General features: G+C 45.2%; 1 protein-coding gene across 1 annotated transcript in view; it reads left to right on the forward strand.

Annotated features, from left to right (window-relative positions):
* LOC140911919 (urea transporter 2) overlaps nucleotides 1-20272 on the forward strand; it is a 41013-nt gene that overhangs the window by 9027 nt on the left and 11714 nt on the right. Inside the window, exons 2-4 of the mRNA XM_073346080.2 lie at nucleotides 10560-10719; nucleotides 11464-11653; nucleotides 18161-18289. Of these exons, the coding sequence (XP_073202181.1) occupies nucleotides 10575-10719; nucleotides 11464-11653; nucleotides 18161-18289 (464 nt within the window). The 5' untranslated portion in view covers nucleotides 10560-10574. The remainder of the gene's footprint in view (nucleotides 1-10559; nucleotides 10720-11463; nucleotides 11654-18160; nucleotides 18290-20272) is intronic.

A 20272-nucleotide genomic window follows, 5' to 3' on the forward strand; every position in this document is an offset into this window, starting at 1 on the left:
AGTTAATCATAATTTTTAGATACGATTTTTCATGGTTAAGCACCATTTTTTTCTATTTACTGATCTTTCTTGGCGCGGGGTTGTGGTTCCAAAGCACGCAGCAATCTGAAAAAGAAAACACAACCTACCATGGCTCCTCTCTGGAGCCCTCATAGGATTTTAATTAAGGAGCATGTTTTGTTTACATTCCTTTTACGCCTGCATATGCTATGGGGACATACACATTCCTCCATAATTCACCATGCACTTTTTATTTGCTACAACATTATAATAGCCATATCAGTTTTCACATGAAGTATAACCATTTATTTTGTGCTCACAGAATTTCCATAAAAAGAACAGGAGGACTTGTAGCACCTTAGAGACTAACCAATTTATTAGAGCATAAGCTTTCGTGAGCTACCGCTCACTTCACGAAAGCTTATGCTCTAATAAATTGGTTAGTCTCTAAGGTGCCACAAGTCCTCCTTTTCTTTTTACGGATACAGACTAACACGGCGGCTACTCTGAAACCTGTCAGAATTTCCATGCACAATTATCAACGTGACTGTCTGATTACTCAGAGCCACCTTAAGGCCCAGTGTTCCTAACTGCATCTCTTATGTACCTCACCCCTGCCATTGCTCCAGAGGGGCACTGTCATTTTAATTTCTCATTCTTCTCCAGCAGCTCTGAGCTGCTGTTTTATTACTGAAAAAGGATCCAGAGTCTCTCCCCGCTCTTCTGGGTCTGGCTGCCCCTGCCACCACAGCCACGACCAGGACGCTGAACTTTATAAAAACACTGAGACACCCAAAGGATTAAATGCTAAATAACAAAGCCAAACAACACTAGCTAGCTGTGTTTGGCAAAATGTGTCTATCATTGTTGCAACTTTGAATGAACAATTCAAATGGATTTTTAGTGGCATTTTTAAAAAGCCAGTTCATTTTAAACATACAAAATAGGGTTTTATAAACCAGAAGTGTTTCTTTAGGTCCTTAACCCCTTACCTAATTACACAAATAGAGTTTTACATTAAAAAAAAAATCTTTTCTTAACGTCCCTGGCACTGGTCTAATTATTTTTACACAGTTGTACCCAGATTACACTCCCCAGTCAAGTTCCAATGGAAAACCCTGATTTCCTTTTAGTAACTTTGACTAAATCGTTCATAGTGAAATTATTCAAATCACACTGTCTCTCTGCCTGCAGCTGTCATTTATAATTGTTTATTTTCAGGTGATTCCTTTCAGAAAAGGCCCAATTTTCCTTCAGGACGGCTGTAAAGATTCCTGGGGACAAAAGCATAGTGGTAGTAATTGCTGCCCCTTGACCCCTCCCCTCCCCACCCTCCTGTATAATTTGTTTGACTGCCAGGGCTCCACCCGGCATGAGTGTACCAAGCTGTACTGCCATAAGTGGGTTTTATTATCAAACCAAGCATTCTCTTCTTATAACACTTTCACGCTACCATTTCCACAACACCCTCCAAACTCTGTAGCGTTAATTTGTGCAAATGCTCCTTTGAACTCCTCACTCTCTTTCCTTAAATCACTTACTTATCTCCCAAAGAGACATACATTCACCAGCTGATTTCTCTCAGTAGCACAGAACTTATTTCTGGGGTTTTTTGCACTCCTACATCAAGGTGGTGCTCTTTGCCCGGACAGACTTCACCACCGCGTCCAGTGCCTGAAACACAGCTGCCTTAGTCTGTGCTTTCTTTAACCTTCGGATTGCTTAAGAAGGCAGTATTGATATTTGTCTCCAGGGTCATCAAATTTCTTTTAAAATTCTTTACAATTTTAGCGGCATTTAATGGCCCACCGTCATGCTTTGCCAATAATGTATCTATTTACAGCATAGAATCACAGAATCATAGAATATCAGGGTTGGAACGGACCTCAGGAGGTCATCTAGTCCAACCCCCTGCTCAAAGCAGGACCAATCCCCAACTAAATCATCCCAGCCAGGGCTTTGTCAAGCCTGATCTTAAAAACTTCAAAGGAAGGAGATTCCACCAGGTAACGCATTCCAGTGCTTCACCACCCTCCTGGTGAAAAAGTTTTTCCTAATACACAACCTAAACCTCCCTCACTGCAACTTGAGATCATTACTCCTCATTCTGTCATCTGCTACCACTGAGAACAGTCTAGATCCATCCTTGTTGGAACCCCCTTTCAGGTAGTTGAAAGCAGCTATCAAATCCCTCCTCATTCTTCTCTTCCACAGACTAAACAATCCCAGTTCCCTCAGCCTCTCCTCATAAGTCATGTGCTCCAGCCCCCTAATCATTTTTGTTGCCCCCCGCTGGACTCTTTCCAATTTTTTCACATCCTTCTTGTAGTGTGGGGCCCAAAACTGGACACAGTACTCCAGACGAGGCCTCACCAACATCGAATAGAGGGGAACGATCATGTCCCTCGATCTGCTGGCGATGCCCCTACTTATACAGGCCAAAGTGCCATTGGCCTTCTTGGCAACAAGGGTATACTGTTGACTCATATCCAGCTTCTCGTCCACTGTAACCCCTATGTCCTTTTCTGCAGAATTGGTCCCTAGTCTGTAGCGGTGCATGGGATTCTTCCATCCTAAGTGCAGGACTCTGCACTTGTCCTTGTTGAACCTCATCAGATTTCTTTTAGCCCAATCCTCCAATTTGTCTAGGTCCCTCTGTATCCTATCCCTGCCTCCAGTGTATCTACCTCTCTTCCCAGTTTAGTGTCATCTGCAAACTTGCTGAAGGTACAATCCACGCCATCCTCCAGATCATTAATGAAGATATTGAACAAAACCGGCCCCAGGACCGACCCTTGGGGCACTACGCTTGATACCGCATGCCAGCTAGACATGGATCCATTGATCACTACCCGTTGAGTCCCACAATCTAGCCAGCTTTCTATCCACCTTATAGTCCATTCATCCAGTCCATACTTCTTTAACTTGCTGGCAAGAATACTGTGGGAGACAGTGTCAAAAGCTTTGCTAAAGTCAAGCAACAACACGTCCACTGCTTTCCCCTCATCCACAGAGCCAGTTTTCTCCTCATAGAAGGCAATTAGATTAGTCAGGCATGACTTGCCCTTGGTGAATCCATGCTGACTGTTCCTGATTGCTTTCCTCTCCTCTAAGTGCTTCAGAATTGATTCCTTGAGGACCTGCTCCATGATTTTTCCAGGGACTGAGGTGAGGCTGACTGGCCTGTAGTTCCCTGGATCCTCCTCCGTCCCTTTTTTAAAGATGGGCACTACATTAGCCTTTTCCCCAGCCTTTTTCCCAGCGTTCACCAGGCCTTTGCAGGGCTCTGTCACGAATTTCTTTATGGCATTCAGCAGACCTTGGTCATGCTCTGTCAGGCATTCTTTTACAGCGGTATCCAAAGTACCTCCCTCGGTTCCCCTGGTGTTACTGAATTTCTCTTGAGGAGAGAATTGTATACTGGCCCCCGAGGATAGATTGCTACCCCTTCATTCTGGGGGGTTTACAGCAACTGATGTTCATTTCTGCGGTCCCTTCATGGATCATCAAAATGTTGGAATAATGAATAATAATATGAGAAATCACCAAACACTAATTTAACTATAAATTTCTTCATTAAATCCAAAGCCCAAATGGTATTTTATGCAGTTGCTGTAAACATGTCAGCCTAAAAATAAGCAGTCACCACACCCAATATAGTAACAGAGTATTCTTAAATTTGTGAGCAGTATACTTACAAATAGGCCAAACCTAGGGATGACCATCTCATTCTGGCGTCTTTCAGTATGATCAGGTAGGGTCTGACCAAGAACCTATAGTTTCATGTCTGTCTTTATACTCTTCAGCTAACTTGTTAGTTTTAGCAAAAACCCAGTTTGAAGCACTTTATCTTTGCTCATTCCTTCCTCCAAGGCCTTCCTTTCTTATTTCTCTCCCCATCCTTGCTTGCCCGCAGAACAGGCTTGTTTCTTTGGGCTTGTTTCTTTGAAGACAGTTTCCCTTTGTCTTGTTACTGCAGCTCTTTATTTTATTAGTTAGTTTTGGAATCATACATAAGAACATAAGAATGGCCATAGTGGGTCAGACCAAAGGTCCATCCAGTCCAGTATCCTGTCTACCGACAGTGGCCAATGCCAATTGCCCCAGAGGGAGTGAACTTAACAGTTAATGATCAAGTGATCTCTCTCCTACCATCCATCTCCGTCTTACAAACAGAGGCTAGGGACACCATTCCTTACCCATCCTGGCTAATAGCCATTAATGGACTTAACCTCCATGAATTTATCCAGTTCTCTTTTAAACCCTGTTATACTCCTATACATCCTTCCCACACAACAAGTAAGATTAATTATTATTCTCACAGCCTTCTTTTACTTGCTGGTTGGGGCCTTCTTCCTACTAGTCACAAACGATAAACCAAATATGTTATTTTCTTAACCAAATGTAAGCTAACTCTACTTTTCTAATTGCACATTTACCCTATGCAATGGAGCATGTCTAGCAAGCATAATAAATGCATTAGAAGCTTGCCAACATTTGGGATTGTGTGTGCGTGCGCACGCATCCACATCACAAAATATGCATTTTGTACTTAATATTGAGCAACATGAACTTAGATATATGGGAACAGATCTTAATCAGCGTCAATGGAGCCACATTGACTTACGCCAGCTCAAAATCTTTCACAATAACAATCCTGAAGGAAGTGAGATATAATGAATGTAACTGCATGCTGGAATCTACTGGAATAAAGAAGGACCACCTGGGGCTTTAAATCCTCTTAAAATTATAGAGAAACTTGAAAATCCTCAGGGTCACATTGGCAACAAGAGAAATTCTAGTGTAGGGAAGAGAATACCTTTTCTATCTGCAGATCAGTAGGCAAAGATCAACTCCCTCCTCCCCTCAAAACGCACAGGAGAGAAGTTGGAAATCAGCATTATCTGTGAGTATTGAGCTAATAATTCTAATGACAGTCTCTGGTCCTTTACCCGCTATAAGTAGAGCTTGTACTCGTGTATTATAATGTATATTTTCTAATGAATGGACTACTAGATGTACAAGTTTATTTCAATATGTGAAATAATATTTACAGCCCATGCCAGATGTTCCAGGATTCAAACCCCACCATCCACTTCACCTCTCTTCAGCTTTAGTAGGTCACTCCTGTAGGTGTGGTGGCAGCAGAATGCTATGGTTGCAATGTACAGCAGAATGGAATTGACTTGATTTGGGGAGAGGATAAACTTATGCAATACCCAGAGCTCCATTTAAGACATATTGGTTCTGGATAGATGAGAGAGAACAATCAATTGGCTTCTCATTCACTGCAGAAGAATCACTTCCGTAGCTTAATTTTTGTACATCAGAAATTCATGTAGGTTTTTTTTCTTCCGATAGGGCTATTTCATTATAACTATGAAATATTTTAACTAAACAGTATTGTTCTTCGAAAGGCTATAATTTACTTACGGCTACAGTGAGATATTTTATCTGACAGCTCAAAATTCTCAAGGCAAGGGGAGTCTAAAAAAGTAGTTGGAATCTTTGGATAATGTAAGCAATGCACCCACTTTGTGTAAATCAGCAGTAAATAGAGTAACTCTGTGATGTGACAGGTCAGAATTTGGTCAGATAAATTCCTTGCATCCTGATCACTTTCTAAATGCAGTTCTTGGGTGTTTATCTCTCACTCTTGAGCTGTATAAAATAGGAGTTGGAGCAGACCCATACATTGAGTTGTATCGTGTTCCAAATGAAACTCCCACAAAATAAGGAATATTCCTTAGCTCATCTACTTTTATTGTAGGTTCTATCGATCAACCAGCAGATTTTGTTTTTGTTTTTTTAATGATTTCATACCAAACCAGTAGGGAGCACATGTTATACATTATCACTGTAAATCCATAGAGACCAATGGAGTTACTCTGGATTTACAGAGGCATAATCAAGAACAGGAGTACTTGTGGCACCTTAGAGACTAACCAATTTATTTGAGCATAAGCTTTCGTGAGCTACAGCTCACTTCATCGGATCTGAAGTGAGCTGTAGCTCACGAAAGCTTATGCTCAAATAAATTGGTTAGTCTCTAAGGTGCCACAAGTACTCCTTTTCTTTTTGCGAATACAGACTAACACGGCTGTTACTCTGAAACCTGTCATAATCAAGAACAGAATTTAACCATTCACTGGAATCTTAGAACAAAAAAAAAACATTTTTTTTTACAGGATCACGAAACTCAGAGAGAAACAAAAGAAATTGAAGCCAATTATTCCAGTCACATGTCACTGCAGAATTGTCCCTTGATGTACATTTTCCAGTTCCTCCTCACCTCTCCTTTAAAATGCTCTTTAGAAGAGTAAAAATCAATGTTAATTTTACTTTAATAGCATATTTATTTATTAAAGGACGACTTGCTGGCCTGAATAACTACCATGAATTCAAGAGACTTACTCCAACTTTACTCCCATGTAACCTTCATCAGAATGTGGCCCTGTGAGCACATTTTTCAACTTAAGATTTCATGTTATTACCTTATAGTATCTTAGACTGCAATGAAAACCTCTGTAAGTCTGCAGTTTCATTAAAAACATTCAAAAACCTCCTCTGTCAGACTCAATTTTTCAATGGGTCAGATCTCACTTCAGCTTTCCTTTGAGCATGAGATGGAGCCATAAATATTTAGTTTACACCTTGCAGGTTGTACAGAGTTCTCTGTCCTTTTGGGTAGGGGCAGGGTTGGGTAGGAGAGATACTCATCTTGTTCTTTATTAATATATTTGTTTATAACAATATAAAGACCAAATCATACAAGACTTTTGGGCAAAATAAGGTGATTTCCCCATCCTCCAGCAGCAAGCATACTGCTAATATCATGGCAAGAAAGCCAGGACACATTACATAGCTATTTTGATAGATGAGCCATTTCATACAAGAATAAGCCAGTAATTTGGAATCCAAGCTTTGATCCTGCATCATTTAAGTCAATGAAAACAGGATTTGGCCCTTAATAATCCCATGACCCTTCCTGAGATTAATCATGAACTCTGCCTACTACATGCCATGCTGCTGTGGGCATGTTTCCTACTGATTTTCTTATGCTTGCCCTTTATCACACATGACACACATGTAGGAGGAATGAATGGATGTTCTCTGAGCCATATTTGTGACATCTCCAGTAGGCCACTCTCGGCTGACTCGTCTCTTGATGGACGCAGGCCTAACGAATCTGAGTGAAAGCACCACCTCTGGCCAGCACACTCTCCAGACCTCCCTGCAAGAGTGCCGCTTTTGGATATGCTGGAAGAACAGATAGGCATAGCTTTAATGCAGCTTCTTCTGAGGATTAAGTTCAGGCCAGGACAGTGGATGTTCAGGACATCCAAACAAATGTCACACTCTCCTCTCACTTTGCCTCGCTGCCCCTCACAGAGAACTGGAGCAATTTCTGCCCTCAGTTATGCCCATGAAAATCCAGGGCAATTCCACTCAATTCAGTGGAGTTCCCCAGATGTACACCTGCATAGTGGAGAGCAGAATTTGTCCCATAAGATAATTGTATTTAAACTAATTGACTGTCCCCTTAAGCATTTCAGAACACGTGACCTGATGAATAACATAATGACTAGGTCCTCTTGGCATTCACACATTCTCTTACATTAAGAACTCCACATTTCACTGAAGCTTAAAGCACTAATGTGCCAGCATTAATCTATATCCCAGGGCAAGTGTTCCTTTGAACAAAGAGCGAAAACTATTGGAAGCTGCCCTAACCATGTTTTTCATCACAGGGCAGGTTCTGCATAGACAGTACGCACCAATAAAGTTTAAATTTCACTATTAATGTAGGCTCCTGTTCAACAGAACACTTAAATCCCTTGTTGGCTTCAATGGAATAAGCCTATTTTTAAATTCCTTACTGAATAGGAATGGACTCGTGCATATACAGACAGTTAAGTATGTGCTGTCTTGAATTTAGGCCTTAAGCATATACCATTTTCATCTCTACTATACAACTTACCTGACCAGGTATGCAGACCCTTCTTAGTAGGGACATTATGTTCCCTACTGTGTAACATTTCCAAATTACTTTGATGTAAACAATCTCAGTTAGCTTTCCAGCTGCAAACCATTGTACAGGCAATCATAAAATCTGAGTTTTACGGCCTTATGGGTAGATGCCTTGGTTTTGCTGCCAAGCAGTGTGGCGTCATTGTATTTCTTTGTGTGTTTTAAAAAACCCATCCTGGACAGACCATCTCATTTACAAAGTGTTTACTGCATGATCTCTTTCAGATAAACCACTCGTGTTTCAGTTTGTCAATTGGGTCCTGCGAGGGACATCCCAGGTGATCTTCGTCAATAACCCTATCAGTAGGCTTATCGTGTACACAAATACCTAGTTACTCCATTAGAATGCAAGGAAGCATGTGAGGAATGCTAAATGCTGCATACAGATTGCATTTTTCTGCCAAACCCAAAACACACTTTCTATTGGTTTTATGAAGTAGCCAGTTTTTTTCTGCATAATAATTAACGGGGGGGGGGGGAATCATTATTTTGTTTAAGTGCTGAGTCATTTGTTTGTACATTCATCCATTGCCTGCAAGCACTTTTCTCGGATGGGAAAATTCTGATACTTGATTTTTGATACTGGAATGGCCAAGTAGAACCCCATTCTGAAATGAAAGATTTAAAAAATAATAAAAGTACAACACATCTGGTGCAGCGATTATGCCTAGGAAAGTGAAGAACGTGGGAAGATTAAACAAAAAACAAAAATGAGTAACAGAACCATGGAGATATGTACGCACAGCCCGTGCTGCACTGAGTAACCACATGATCTTATTATTGTCATCATTTTCTTCCTTTTCGCTCCCCTTACTGGTCTGTTGATACCGCCTATTGATTGGGTCACACACCTGAAGTAAGATTGTACGCTCTTCCAAGCAGGGATCACATCTGCACTGGTTTTGGTGAGGCACCTACACTAGCAGAGTTTTGGTTTTTCAAAAAAAAATGTGATTTTTGTATGTTTGGGCAAAAACTGATTTTTATATTTTTTTCAAAGTTGTGCCATAGTCTATGGCAGTAAACTGGTGACCAGTGTGTGCATGTAACCATGTGTTCCTCCAGACTGAGTCAGAACTGCTCAGCTGTGTGTTATAGGCCCTAAACTGCTACAGCTAAGGGAGAGTCTCCTTTAGTGTAAATAATAGGGCCTGTACTTTTGGAGCATGATTTCTATCCCTACTGCTGCCATGAAGCTCCAAATGACCATAATGTGCAGCATAGTGATAACTGTTAAGTCCTAACCAGCTATAGATTTATTATAATCTTTGTGTGTGAAATATAGTGTCATATTTAAATTATCTACTCACTGTCTTAACCAGTAGGGGTGCCCTAGTACATTTTGCTTCCTGTGTAGGCAATAGTCCACCAATCAGAACAGATGTAGCTTTAGTTTGCCGTTCACTGCAATGTCTTCTTTTCCTCAACAATTGGCCTGGATGGGTCCTATCACTCCAAATAGTGAGTGAATTCCAGTGAAAGCTTTGTGGATTTTGAGCTCGTGGTGCTAAATTGGGAATTGCTCCCTAAGCACTTGAGACGAGAGTTTCAAAAATTGTCTGTGTGATTAGGATCCTACATTCATAAAGTCTTTCCAATGACTTCAACAGTCCTCAGATCGGGCCCCTAGTCTCTTAAATAAGTGCTGAGCACTTTTGAAAATCAGGCATTCAGGCCTATAACCGCAAAGACATTTAGATGCCTAACTCACATTGATCTCCATGGGAACTAGGCACCTACATATCTTTGAGGATCTGCACCTACGACCCTAATTCAGCCAAACATATAAGCACACGCTTATCTTTATGCAAGGGAGTAGTGGTGTGAGGGACAATGCACATGTTTGAAGTTAAGCCTGGTTTTTTTTGTGCTTTGCTGTATTTGACTTCATTTAAGTGATTAAATATGGATATGTGGTCCTAACTTTAAGCACTCTCTTTTGATGGCTGGAAGAAACAGCTAGACAAATTCAAGCAAAAAATAAGGTGAAAAAAATGTTAACAGTGAGTGTACATATCCATTGGAACAGCTTCCCAAGGGATGTGGTGGATTCTCCATAACATGGAGTTTTGGGACGAAATCTTGGCTCCACTGACATCAGTGGCAAAACTCTCATTGGCTTCAATAGGGCCATGGTTTCACCCTTTAAATCAAGGATTGATTTATTTCTAGGTTGTAGCTGAACCACATGTTATTACTGAGATAAACTATGGCCCAGGTTATGCCTCAGGTCATTCTAGATGACCATGGTTCCTTCAGGCCTTCAGATTTATGAAACTATGAAAATCTTGACCTTGGGTATTGTGGTGAGGGGCAATACAGAGAACCTGAGAGAGATTAAAGATATGACCTTCTCTTCCAGTGAAGAGTGATACTTTAAAGAAAAGCAGATAGTTCCATAATAGACCACCTTCTCTCTAATTGCTCCCAATTCCAGTGTGCAATACATACTAAGTGGCAGAGGGAATAAATAACAGACATATTGGGGCATCGTAATGCATTGTCTCCTTTCCTGAATTCCTTCAAAGGCTCTGAAAGCAACCATGGAGGGTGCTGAAGTCAAGATAGAAATGAAAGGCGAAAAGAAGACACAAAACCAGACTCCAGTGAGAAAATGTGGGAAACAAGTCTGCAAAGCCATTTGCTATATCACAGGAGACATGAAAGAGTTTGGAGACTGGCTTCAAGGTAAGCCCATTTCAACTGAGCCAATTTGAATACATCAGAAAAGCACTGTGGCTAATAAATAGCGACCAGCATGTTCGATCTGTATTAACTAATTCAAGGATGAGCTGGTTCAATAAACTGCAGAACAGAAATGATAATACTGAACCATTCCTACATTGTAGGGGAAATGCCCCCTTGTGCAAAGAGCCAAACCAAGGCTCATCCACCATCCAAGTCCAGAGGGTGCATAAGCTGAAATTCACCCCATTGTGCCGGCCCCTCTGCAGAGGAGTGAATTTCATCTTGTGAGCGTAACAGAGGATGTTTATTTCAATGCTGGCTCATTCCTTATCATGTGCCCCTTTCTTTCCCACAGACTAATGTTTATCATGCCCAAACGCCAGTGTGAAGTTAAATCATTCATCCATGGGTTTTGATCTCTCAATAAATCAGCATCAAGATACTCACCTAACCTGCCATCCAAGATGCAGACATCATACGTCAGCAGTTTGTATAAATCTGGCACCGTATGCTTTAGAATAGGGAATTCTAACAGCTGTGCTATTCATCTCAGTTAGTTTTCCAGCTGCAGACCATTATCCAGGCAATCATAAAATCTGAGTTGAGTTTTACAGCCTCGTTGATACATGCCTTGGTTTTGCTGCCAAGCAGTGCGGCATCCTTGCATTTCTCCATGCGTTTCCAGAAAACCATCCTGGACAGACCATCTCATTTACCAAGTGTTTACAATGTGATCTATTTCAGATAAACCGCTCCCGTTTCAGTTTGTCGACTGGGTCCTGCGAGGGACATCCCAGGTGATGTTCGTCAATAACCCTATCAGTGGGCTTATCATGATTGTTGGGTTCCTTGTCCAGAATCGTTGGTGGACGCTCACAGGCTGTTTAGGAACTGTTGTCTCAACGTTAACAGCACTTATTCTGAGTCAGGACAGGTAGGTTGTTCTTGTGATTTAGAATATTGCGATAAGTGAGAAATAGGATCCTGATGTGCTGAGTAGCTAGTACTGCCTTAGCTTAACATATTAATAGAAAGAAAAAGTGCTTATATAGGTTGTTATACTCTGAAACATAACCTCTGGGGAATGCTGTCTTCACTAAGAAATACATTTTTCCTACACCTTCATGGCCCGAGCTCCTGAAATCCTAACTGAGGCAAAACAAGCCCAGGAGTTAGGATAGGTGCACGCTGCAATAGACAAACCTGAGCTAGCTTTGGCCTAGCCAGCTGGAATAACAATAACAGTGAAGCCATAGCTGCTGAAGTACATACCAGAATGCTGGGCGGGGCTGTACAACCCAGGCTGCTATGGCTTCACTGCGGTTGTAGTCTGAGCTAGCTATATCATAGAATTATAGAATCGTAGGACTGGAAGGGACCTGGAGAGGTCGTCTACTCTAGTCCCCTGCACTCATGGCAGGACTAAGTATTATCTAGATCATCCCTGACAGGTGCTTGTCTAATCTGCTCTTTGAAATATCCAATGAGGGAGATTCCACAACCTCTCTAGGCAATTTATTCCAGTGCTTAACCACCGTGGCAGTTAGGAAATTTTTCCTAATGTCCAACCTAAACCGCCATTGCTGCAATTTAAGCCCATTGCTTCTTGTCCTACCCTCATGAGCTGTGGGTATAATAGGCCAGGGGAGGCTAAGCCACCTTCCTATGGAGGAGCGCCGAACTGCCACCTTTGGAGAGCCACTGCTGAAAGGGTGCTGGGGCTATGGGCCTGCCCACGCTGCTCCTCTTACACCCATGTTCCGCCTCTTCCTCCTGAGGCCCGCCATCGCTCCCCCTCTTCCTGTCCCCACTCCTCCCCTTACCCAGAGACCCCACCCACCTGCCACTCACACCTCTCCGCCCCCGGCAGGCAGGGCAGGTCTGGAAAGGGGGTGAAAAGGGGCCAGCAGTGGGCAGGAGGGGATCTTGGGGGAAGGGGTGAAGAGTCAAGCCCTGCATGGATCCGAAGGTATATCCATGGATGCAGATATCTGCAGATATAAATCAGATATCCGTGAAGCTGCAGGGCTCTACCGGGAACCACAACAGCAAAACCAGCAGCACATTGGGCCGCTGCTACCAGGAACCCATGCCCTGCGCCGGCAGCTCTTCCAGTGTGGCTGAAGGGCACCAGGCTCACCAGCAGCTGTCCCTGGTCGCACTAGTCTTGTCCAGGAGCGTGCAGCCACTTGCATGACTAGGAACAGCGGTTCCCAGTAAAGCCCTGCAGCTCCACGGACATCCAATTTATATCCGCATTCGCGGGGATGGAGAATGGGTGGGGCCTTAGGGAGAGAAGGCCAAGCAGGTGTGGGCCTCGAAGCAGAGCAAGGGGCATGGTCCCCCACTTCTAGGGAGTGTCCGGCACTTGCACACAGCATCCCCAAATGCAGGAGTCGCACACCACCCATGGCTGTCCTCAGAAGTTAAGGAGAGAAAATTTTTCCCCTCCTTGTAACAACCATTTATGTACTTGAAAACTGTTATCATGTCCCCTCTCAGTCTTCTCTTCCCTAGACTAAACAAATCCAATTTTTTCAAATTTCCCTTGTAAGTCAGGTTTTCTAGACGTTTAATCATTTTTGTTGCTCTCCTCCTGACTTTCTCCAATTTGTCCACATCTTTCCTGAAATGTGGCACCCAGAACTGGACACAATACTCCAGTTAAGGCCTAATCAGCACATAGTAGAGCGGAAGAATTACTTCTCGTGTCTTCAGAGTAACAGCCGTGTTAGTCTGTATTCGCAAAAAGAAAAGGAGTACTTGTGGCACCTTAGATACTAACCAATTTATTTGAGCATAAGCTTTCGTGAGCTACAGTGTCTTGCTTACAACACTCCCAGAATGATGTTTGCTTTTTTTGCAACAGTGTTACACTGTTGACTCATATTTAGCTTGTGATCCACTAGGACCCCCAGATTCCTTTCTGCAGTACTCCTGCCTAGGCAGTCATTTCCCATTTTGTATGTGTGCAGGTGATTGTTCCTTCCTAAGTGGACTACTTTGCATTTGTCCTTATTGAATTTCATCCTGTTTGCTACAGACCGTTTCTCCAGTTTGTCCGGACCATTTTGAATTTTCATCCTATCCTCCAAAGCCCTTGCAACCCCTCCCCAGAGCTGGCCCTATACCCGAATGGCACCCCAGGTGAGGAGCGTGTTTGGCGCCCCTCCCCCTCCATTAAACTTTTGAATACCTTATTTTTTATTGCATTGTAGCTCATTGCATGACTTTGATGCACGATTTGCATACATGATTTATCCCTGTCACACAAGACGATAAATTTGCACGCTAGGATCTGTACATCTGTATTTATTCTTGCCATATATAAGCAAATTTAAAAAATTGATCTCCTCTAAGCTTATAGAAACTTTTTAATTTTAAGTATAACTGACATCAAGAAATGGAAGTGTGGACCAGCACTGGGTGGACCGGTATCAAATAGTGTTAAAATAGGTGACAGCCTTGGAAGAGGTGGGGCCGGAGCACAGCAGCTACCTAGGAGAGCACCTGGTTGTGGTGGCTGCCCCTTGCCCAGGCTGGGCTTCCACGGACAGTGGCCAAGCAAGCTGGAGCCCCCCTAAAGTCCCCAGAAGCCAAGCCTGGGCAGGGAGAAGGTTTTGCTGCCGCGCCTCCCTGACCAGGTTCTCTCCCAGGCAGGTGCTGCTGCGCACAGAGCATGCCGGTGGGGGGGGGGGAAAGGAGGAGGGGGGGTCCAGCTTGCTCAGCCTGTGTCCCGGAAGCTGAGCTGCAGCAGGGAGTGGGCTGCCGCTACCGCCCCTCTCTAGCCAGGCTGTCTCCCAGACAACTGACTAGGCTGCACCGAGCAGCAGCGACTGGGAGCAGCTCCGGCCCGCTCCCAGCCCTGGGCAGGCTGCCAGGGAGAGCAGCTGAACATAGCCGGGGGTGGAAGGGGAAGCTGGCACAGCAGAAGGACAGAGCCCCTCCCCCCGCCCCACAGGTAACGTACGGTGGGGTGAGGGGGCAGGGACAGTGTAGGGCCCCGGGCTGGGGTTGAGGCAGGGAGGAGACACGTGGGGAGGTCACGTGTCCTCCACTTTAGCTGGTGCCCCCCCAAATATAGGGAGGCACCAGTCATCATCATCAGTCAAAGATAGGTTTCACAAGCCTCAGCTTCGAAAAGCTGCACTCATCACTCGCAACTGTGACCGGCACCGTGAGCAGAAGCCTCAAAGCTACCCCCAGGTTAGGAAAAGTGTCCTTCAGCTCTGCCTCATGAATGAACTGGAGAACTTGGAATGGAGAGTGCTTCCCGTGTTGCAAAATGTGGCGGATGTTGTCCAATTCAACATAGAGGCCTTTATCATTGACATCCTAACATTACCCATGTGTCAGCGTCCGGCAAAGGTCCGTGCAATTGTTCAAGAGTGTTTTCCTGTCCGCCAGCAGCTTACTAAGGTCATACAAACCCCCCCAGGTCATTTCATGGTGCTTCATTTGTCCAAACCTTTCTTTGATACACACTTGAGCAGTGTCTATGAGCATGCAGAAAAACTCCTCTTGAATTTTATTTCCAAGCTTCCCATCACCTCATCTCTTCCCTCATAAGCAAACTGTCTCTTCTTCCAATGAATACAAATTTCCTTGAAGACAGGCTCAACTCTTTAAGTTTTCTGCCATTTCTTTGGCAGTAGTGGTAGCATCTTCAAATCCATTGTCTCTGTAGGCCACTGTGAAATCACGGCAGCTTCTCATCAAAGTAGTAGCAGTCGCGATGTCCACTGACTGAGGTTTGTAATAAACCCTGGCTTACAACATTTACTTGGAACAAGATATCGTGCCAAACCACAACTGAGACCAGAAATTTGAAGTCGGTGATGTGGTTTGCCAGGCTTTACGCCTCATGTCAGATTCCGGCTTCCGCTTTACTCAATTGTGCCAGTTCCATCAGGGCATTGTAAACCTCAGTCACTGAGGTATCTCACTGGCCTTACACTGTCAGTGCGACTCTCCCAGTGAGTATCACTGATTTGTAACATTGTCTGTGAGGATCTTCCATCTGATAGTTGACGCTGAAGACAGGATGTATCTCCTTTGCAGTACTCTGGAGAGAGATATTGAATCTAATGAAGATGACACTGCATCTGACAGAACCAGGCTGAGGGAATGGCAGCCACAAGACACGAAGAAAGCTCTTGGATTCAGCGCACGGATCCTTGCCTGGACACCACTGTTTCTTCCCTTCATGTTTGCATCACTGTCATAGTCTTGGTCGTGGCAGTCCTGAAGCTTTATTTTATTCTCATTCAAAAGGTTCATAAACAGTTCTGTTAGGCCTTTTCCAGTAGCATCATCCACAAACCAGAAAATGGTCTTCTGCTGGTTTTCCGTGTCTATGCGTTTATTCAACTTGAGCCTGGACTTGATTTCCATCCATTGGGAGTAGGCTGTAAAATTACCTGGTGACTTTTCATGTTGCTTCTGATCATCAGCTAAGTTATGCCAGGAGCTGTACCCGGAAAGCGCAAGCAACGATTTAGTATTCTGGTCAAATATTTTGCAACAAAAACAGAATATGTTGTCAGTTGATTTCAAGTAAACTAGCCAACACCGAGTCAGCTTCTCACCATTCTTGAGCACTCTTTTGCAGTGTGACTTTGAGAAGTGTCGCTTCTGCTCACTGACTGGAAATGTCATGTCCTTGATTTTGCCCAGCCCATTCAAAATTGTACGATCAGTATCGGCAGAGTTTAGGATCACTGGCCATAAAGCGGGACCTGATGTATCGATTTGTGGGGTGCAATTTTTCTCACTGCTGTTTCTGTCATCATGCAAGGCTGATTCTTCTCTATTGTTTCTCTCCTTTTCATGTAAACCAGATTTTTCTTTATCATCACTCTCCTTTACACCGCCAGGAAAACTGGACAATTCTTCACCACTTTCCTCACATTTCCATTCCTTATCTTTAAGTAAATCTGCTAATTCCTTAGTAACAGGACTTCCATCATTTATGCTTTGCTCTTCAATTTCTTCTGCACTGGGATGATCACTAGTGCCTAAAGCCCAGTCTGTGTTGTTCTGTTTCAGATATGTTCCCATCCAATTTGCCCCTTGCTGCAAACGAGATTGCACCTGAGCTTTTCACTTCCTATACTGAGCTCCTGAAAGCTTCTTTGGGGGCATCTTTTATTTTCTATGGGGGGGAAACAGACAGTATTAGGGAGAGCAAACATCTATGTTCCACAGTCTTGTTCAGCAGAAATGAGGGGTTCAGGGTGCGGGAGGAGGCTCTAGGCTCCTAGGTGTGGCGGGGTGTGGGAGGGGGGGGAGTGAGGACTCCTGCTGGGGGTCCAAGCTCCAGGGTGGGGCTGGTGATGAAGGGTTTGGGGTGCAAGAGGGTGCTTCAGGCTGGGATTCAGGGGTTCAGAGGGCGGGAGGGAGATCAGGGCTGAGGCAGGAGCCTGGGGTGCAGGGGGGAGTGAGGGCTCTGGCTGGGGGTGCAGGCTCTGGGGCGGGGCTGGGGATGAGGGGTTTGGGGTGCAAGAGGGTGATTCAGGCTGGGATTGAGGGGTTCGGAGGGCGGGAGGGGGATCAGGGCTGGGGCTGGGGCAGGGGGTTGGGGCCCGGGAGGAGGTCAAGGGTGCAGGCTCTGGGTGGCGCTTACCTCAAGCAGCTCCCAGAAGTAGCCAGCATGTCACCCCTCTGGCTCCTATGCAGAGGCTCTGCATGCTGCCCCCCACCATGTCACCCTGCTCTGGTTCCTGGCCAATGGGAGCTACGGGGGAAGCACTTGGGGCGGGGGCAGAGTGCAGAGCCTCCTGGCTTCCCCTATGCATAGAAGCCGGAGTGGGGACATACCGGCTGCTTCCCGGGACACGCATGGTGCAGAAGCTAGCAGGGAGCCTGCCAGCCCTGCTGTATGGTGCTGCCAACCAGATAGTCAACAGCCCGGTCAGCTATGCTGACCAGAGCCACCAGGATCCCTTGTCGACTGGGTGTTCCGGTCGAAAACCAGACACCTGGTCACCCTAACTGTGCTAGGCACTGTACATACACATAGTAAGAGACAATCCATGCCCCAAAGAGCTTACAGTCTCAATCGACATGACAGGCAGAGGGTGGGAGAAAGAAAGTATCACTTTCCCCATTACAAATGGGGAACAGAAGCCCAGGGAAGTTAAATGACTTGTTCCTTGTCATCAAGAAGCCTGTATCATAGGTGAGACTTGAATCCAGATTTCTCAATGAGCAGTCCAGTACCTTAACCACAAGACCAAGGACCTGGCAGCCAGGACTTTTAGGGCTTGATTCTTCTCTCACACTGGTTTTACACTGGTATAATTCCACTGGTATGCAGCACACCTGGAAATTACATTCCAGCACAGGAAGCAGCGATTCACAACAGGTGAAGGGACAGTGTTAAGTGATGATGCATTTCAACAACAACAAAACCTTCAAGTCAATTGTCTTTCTCCCACAGATCATCCATAGCAGCAGGACTGCATGGCTATAATGGGGTCCTGGTGGGACTGCTCATAGCTGTATTCTCTGACAAGGGAGATTTCTATTGGTGGCTTCTACTGCCTGTTGCTCTTGTATCCATGACATGGTAAGTCGCACACTTTTAGGCTTCTGTGTTGTAGAATTTAAGGGCAGAAGGGACCACCAGATCATCTAGTCTGATCTCCTGCATATCATAGACCACCAACACCCACCCACTAAATCCAACAACTGAAATGAGACCAAAATATTACAGCCCCCACAGACTAGACTCCTATGTGTCACAGGCAGAGAATAAGAGGAACTGAGGTGCACCGGTGCTTGGATTCTGATTCCTTCTGTTCCTGAGACATTGGTTGTCATATGTTGTCTTGCATTTATTTTAATAATATCTAATAAAATCATGCTACTCTTACTCCTGGGGGAATTCTGGGCCACTGTGCACATGCAGAATTTATGTCCCCCACAGATTTCTTTGCTTCTCTGCAGAAAAATGACTTTTTGACAGGGAAGTAAAGGGAAGCCGCAAGAGCGGTCATGAGCCCCTCCCCAGGAGCGCAGGCAAGTCGTTTCAGGCACCTGGAGCAGCTAGCAGAGAGGGAAATCACTGCACCAGCGCGGGGGTTAGGGGATGGGAACGCCCTGGTTGGTGGCTCCTACCCTGTGCCAGGCATAACTCCTCTTCTCCTGAAAGGAGCGGCTAGGACTGGGTCAGCCCCACTCCCAGAAACCTCCTCAGGCTGCAGGAAGCTGTCACGCACACACACATGCACTTCCTGCCCCCATCGCTCCTCAGTCATGGGGAGATGGGTCACTGTATAGGGAGCTGCTCCCCAGTCTGCCCAAAGCCTGCACGTCCGGATCCCCCCATACCCAGATCCCCCACCGAGCCTCACTCCCCCAGCATCCAGAACCTTTACCACCAATCACCAACTCCACCAAGACTCACCTCCCTGCACCCGGACTCCCCCACCAAGCCCCACCTCCCCACCCGGACTCCCCTGATCCCCACCCTCCCTGCATCTGGACCCCCACCCCTGCACCCAGACCATCCCCCACTGAGCTCCCTGCACTCAAACACCCATCTTGGTGAGCCCCATCCCACCTGCACCTGGACCACCCGGACCCTCACCTCACTGAGCCCCAACCAGCTGCATCTGGACCCCCACCAAGTCCCACTCCCTCCCTAAGTCCCCCACACCCAGACCCCCTCTGCTGAGCCCCAACCACCTTCGCCTGAATCCCCCTGCAGAGTCCAATTGTCCCCCAATGAGCCCCTGTGCATCCAGATCCGTCCCCCGCACCCAGACCGCCCACAGAGCTGCCCACACCCAGATTGCCCTGCACAGAGCCCTCTCACCCTACACCTGGATCCCCCACAATAAACCCCTCCACACTTGGCTCCTGCCAGGCTGAGCCTCCCCAGCCACACCTGGTGTGCCTGGGTGGAGAAGCAGAGCCCTGGGGTGTTTCTGGGGCAGGTGCAGCCTCACCGCCAAGTCCGGGGCCAGGGCCGGGGGCTGCAGGGTGATCTCCCACCTCTGTGCAGCCAGTGGCCTCTGTTCCCCATGGCCATGTGGGAGACTCCACATTTATTTATTGAAAAAATTTGCAACATTTTAAAATACTGTATTCAGAATTTTGGGGGGAGGGATGCAGAATTCCCTCAGGAGTATACCACACAGGTATTGGCTTCTAAAGCTGTGATTTTTTGCTGTCATTTACCTTTATACATTTTAGATTAATCCTTTCTAAATTAAATTCCCAGTTTACATGTAAATTCCATGTTTAACTGAAATTAATTCAATGTCCTCAATGTTAGCCATATGGCTGTATGTCAGTTGCCCATTGTAATGTGAAGAACAACATTATTTTCACCATTTCCCTGCCCTTGTAAACCATATTTTTTTCATTTATTCTTTTACTTGTATAAATGGGTATTGTAAAAATGTTATAAAAATTTACCAGCCCAGGCACAAAACCTACTCACCTGCCCTTAACCATGATGATGGATGATAATGAAAACAACTAATGATATTTTACTGGCCTATCAAACAACGATGTGCCCAGGCAGATTGGCAGTCATCTTCTG

This window comes from Lepidochelys kempii, chromosome 5, assembly GCF_965140285.1.
Source record: "Lepidochelys kempii isolate rLepKem1 chromosome 5, rLepKem1.hap1, whole genome shotgun sequence".
In the NCBI taxonomy this organism is placed as follows: Eukaryota; Metazoa; Chordata; order Testudines; family Cheloniidae; genus Lepidochelys; species Lepidochelys kempii.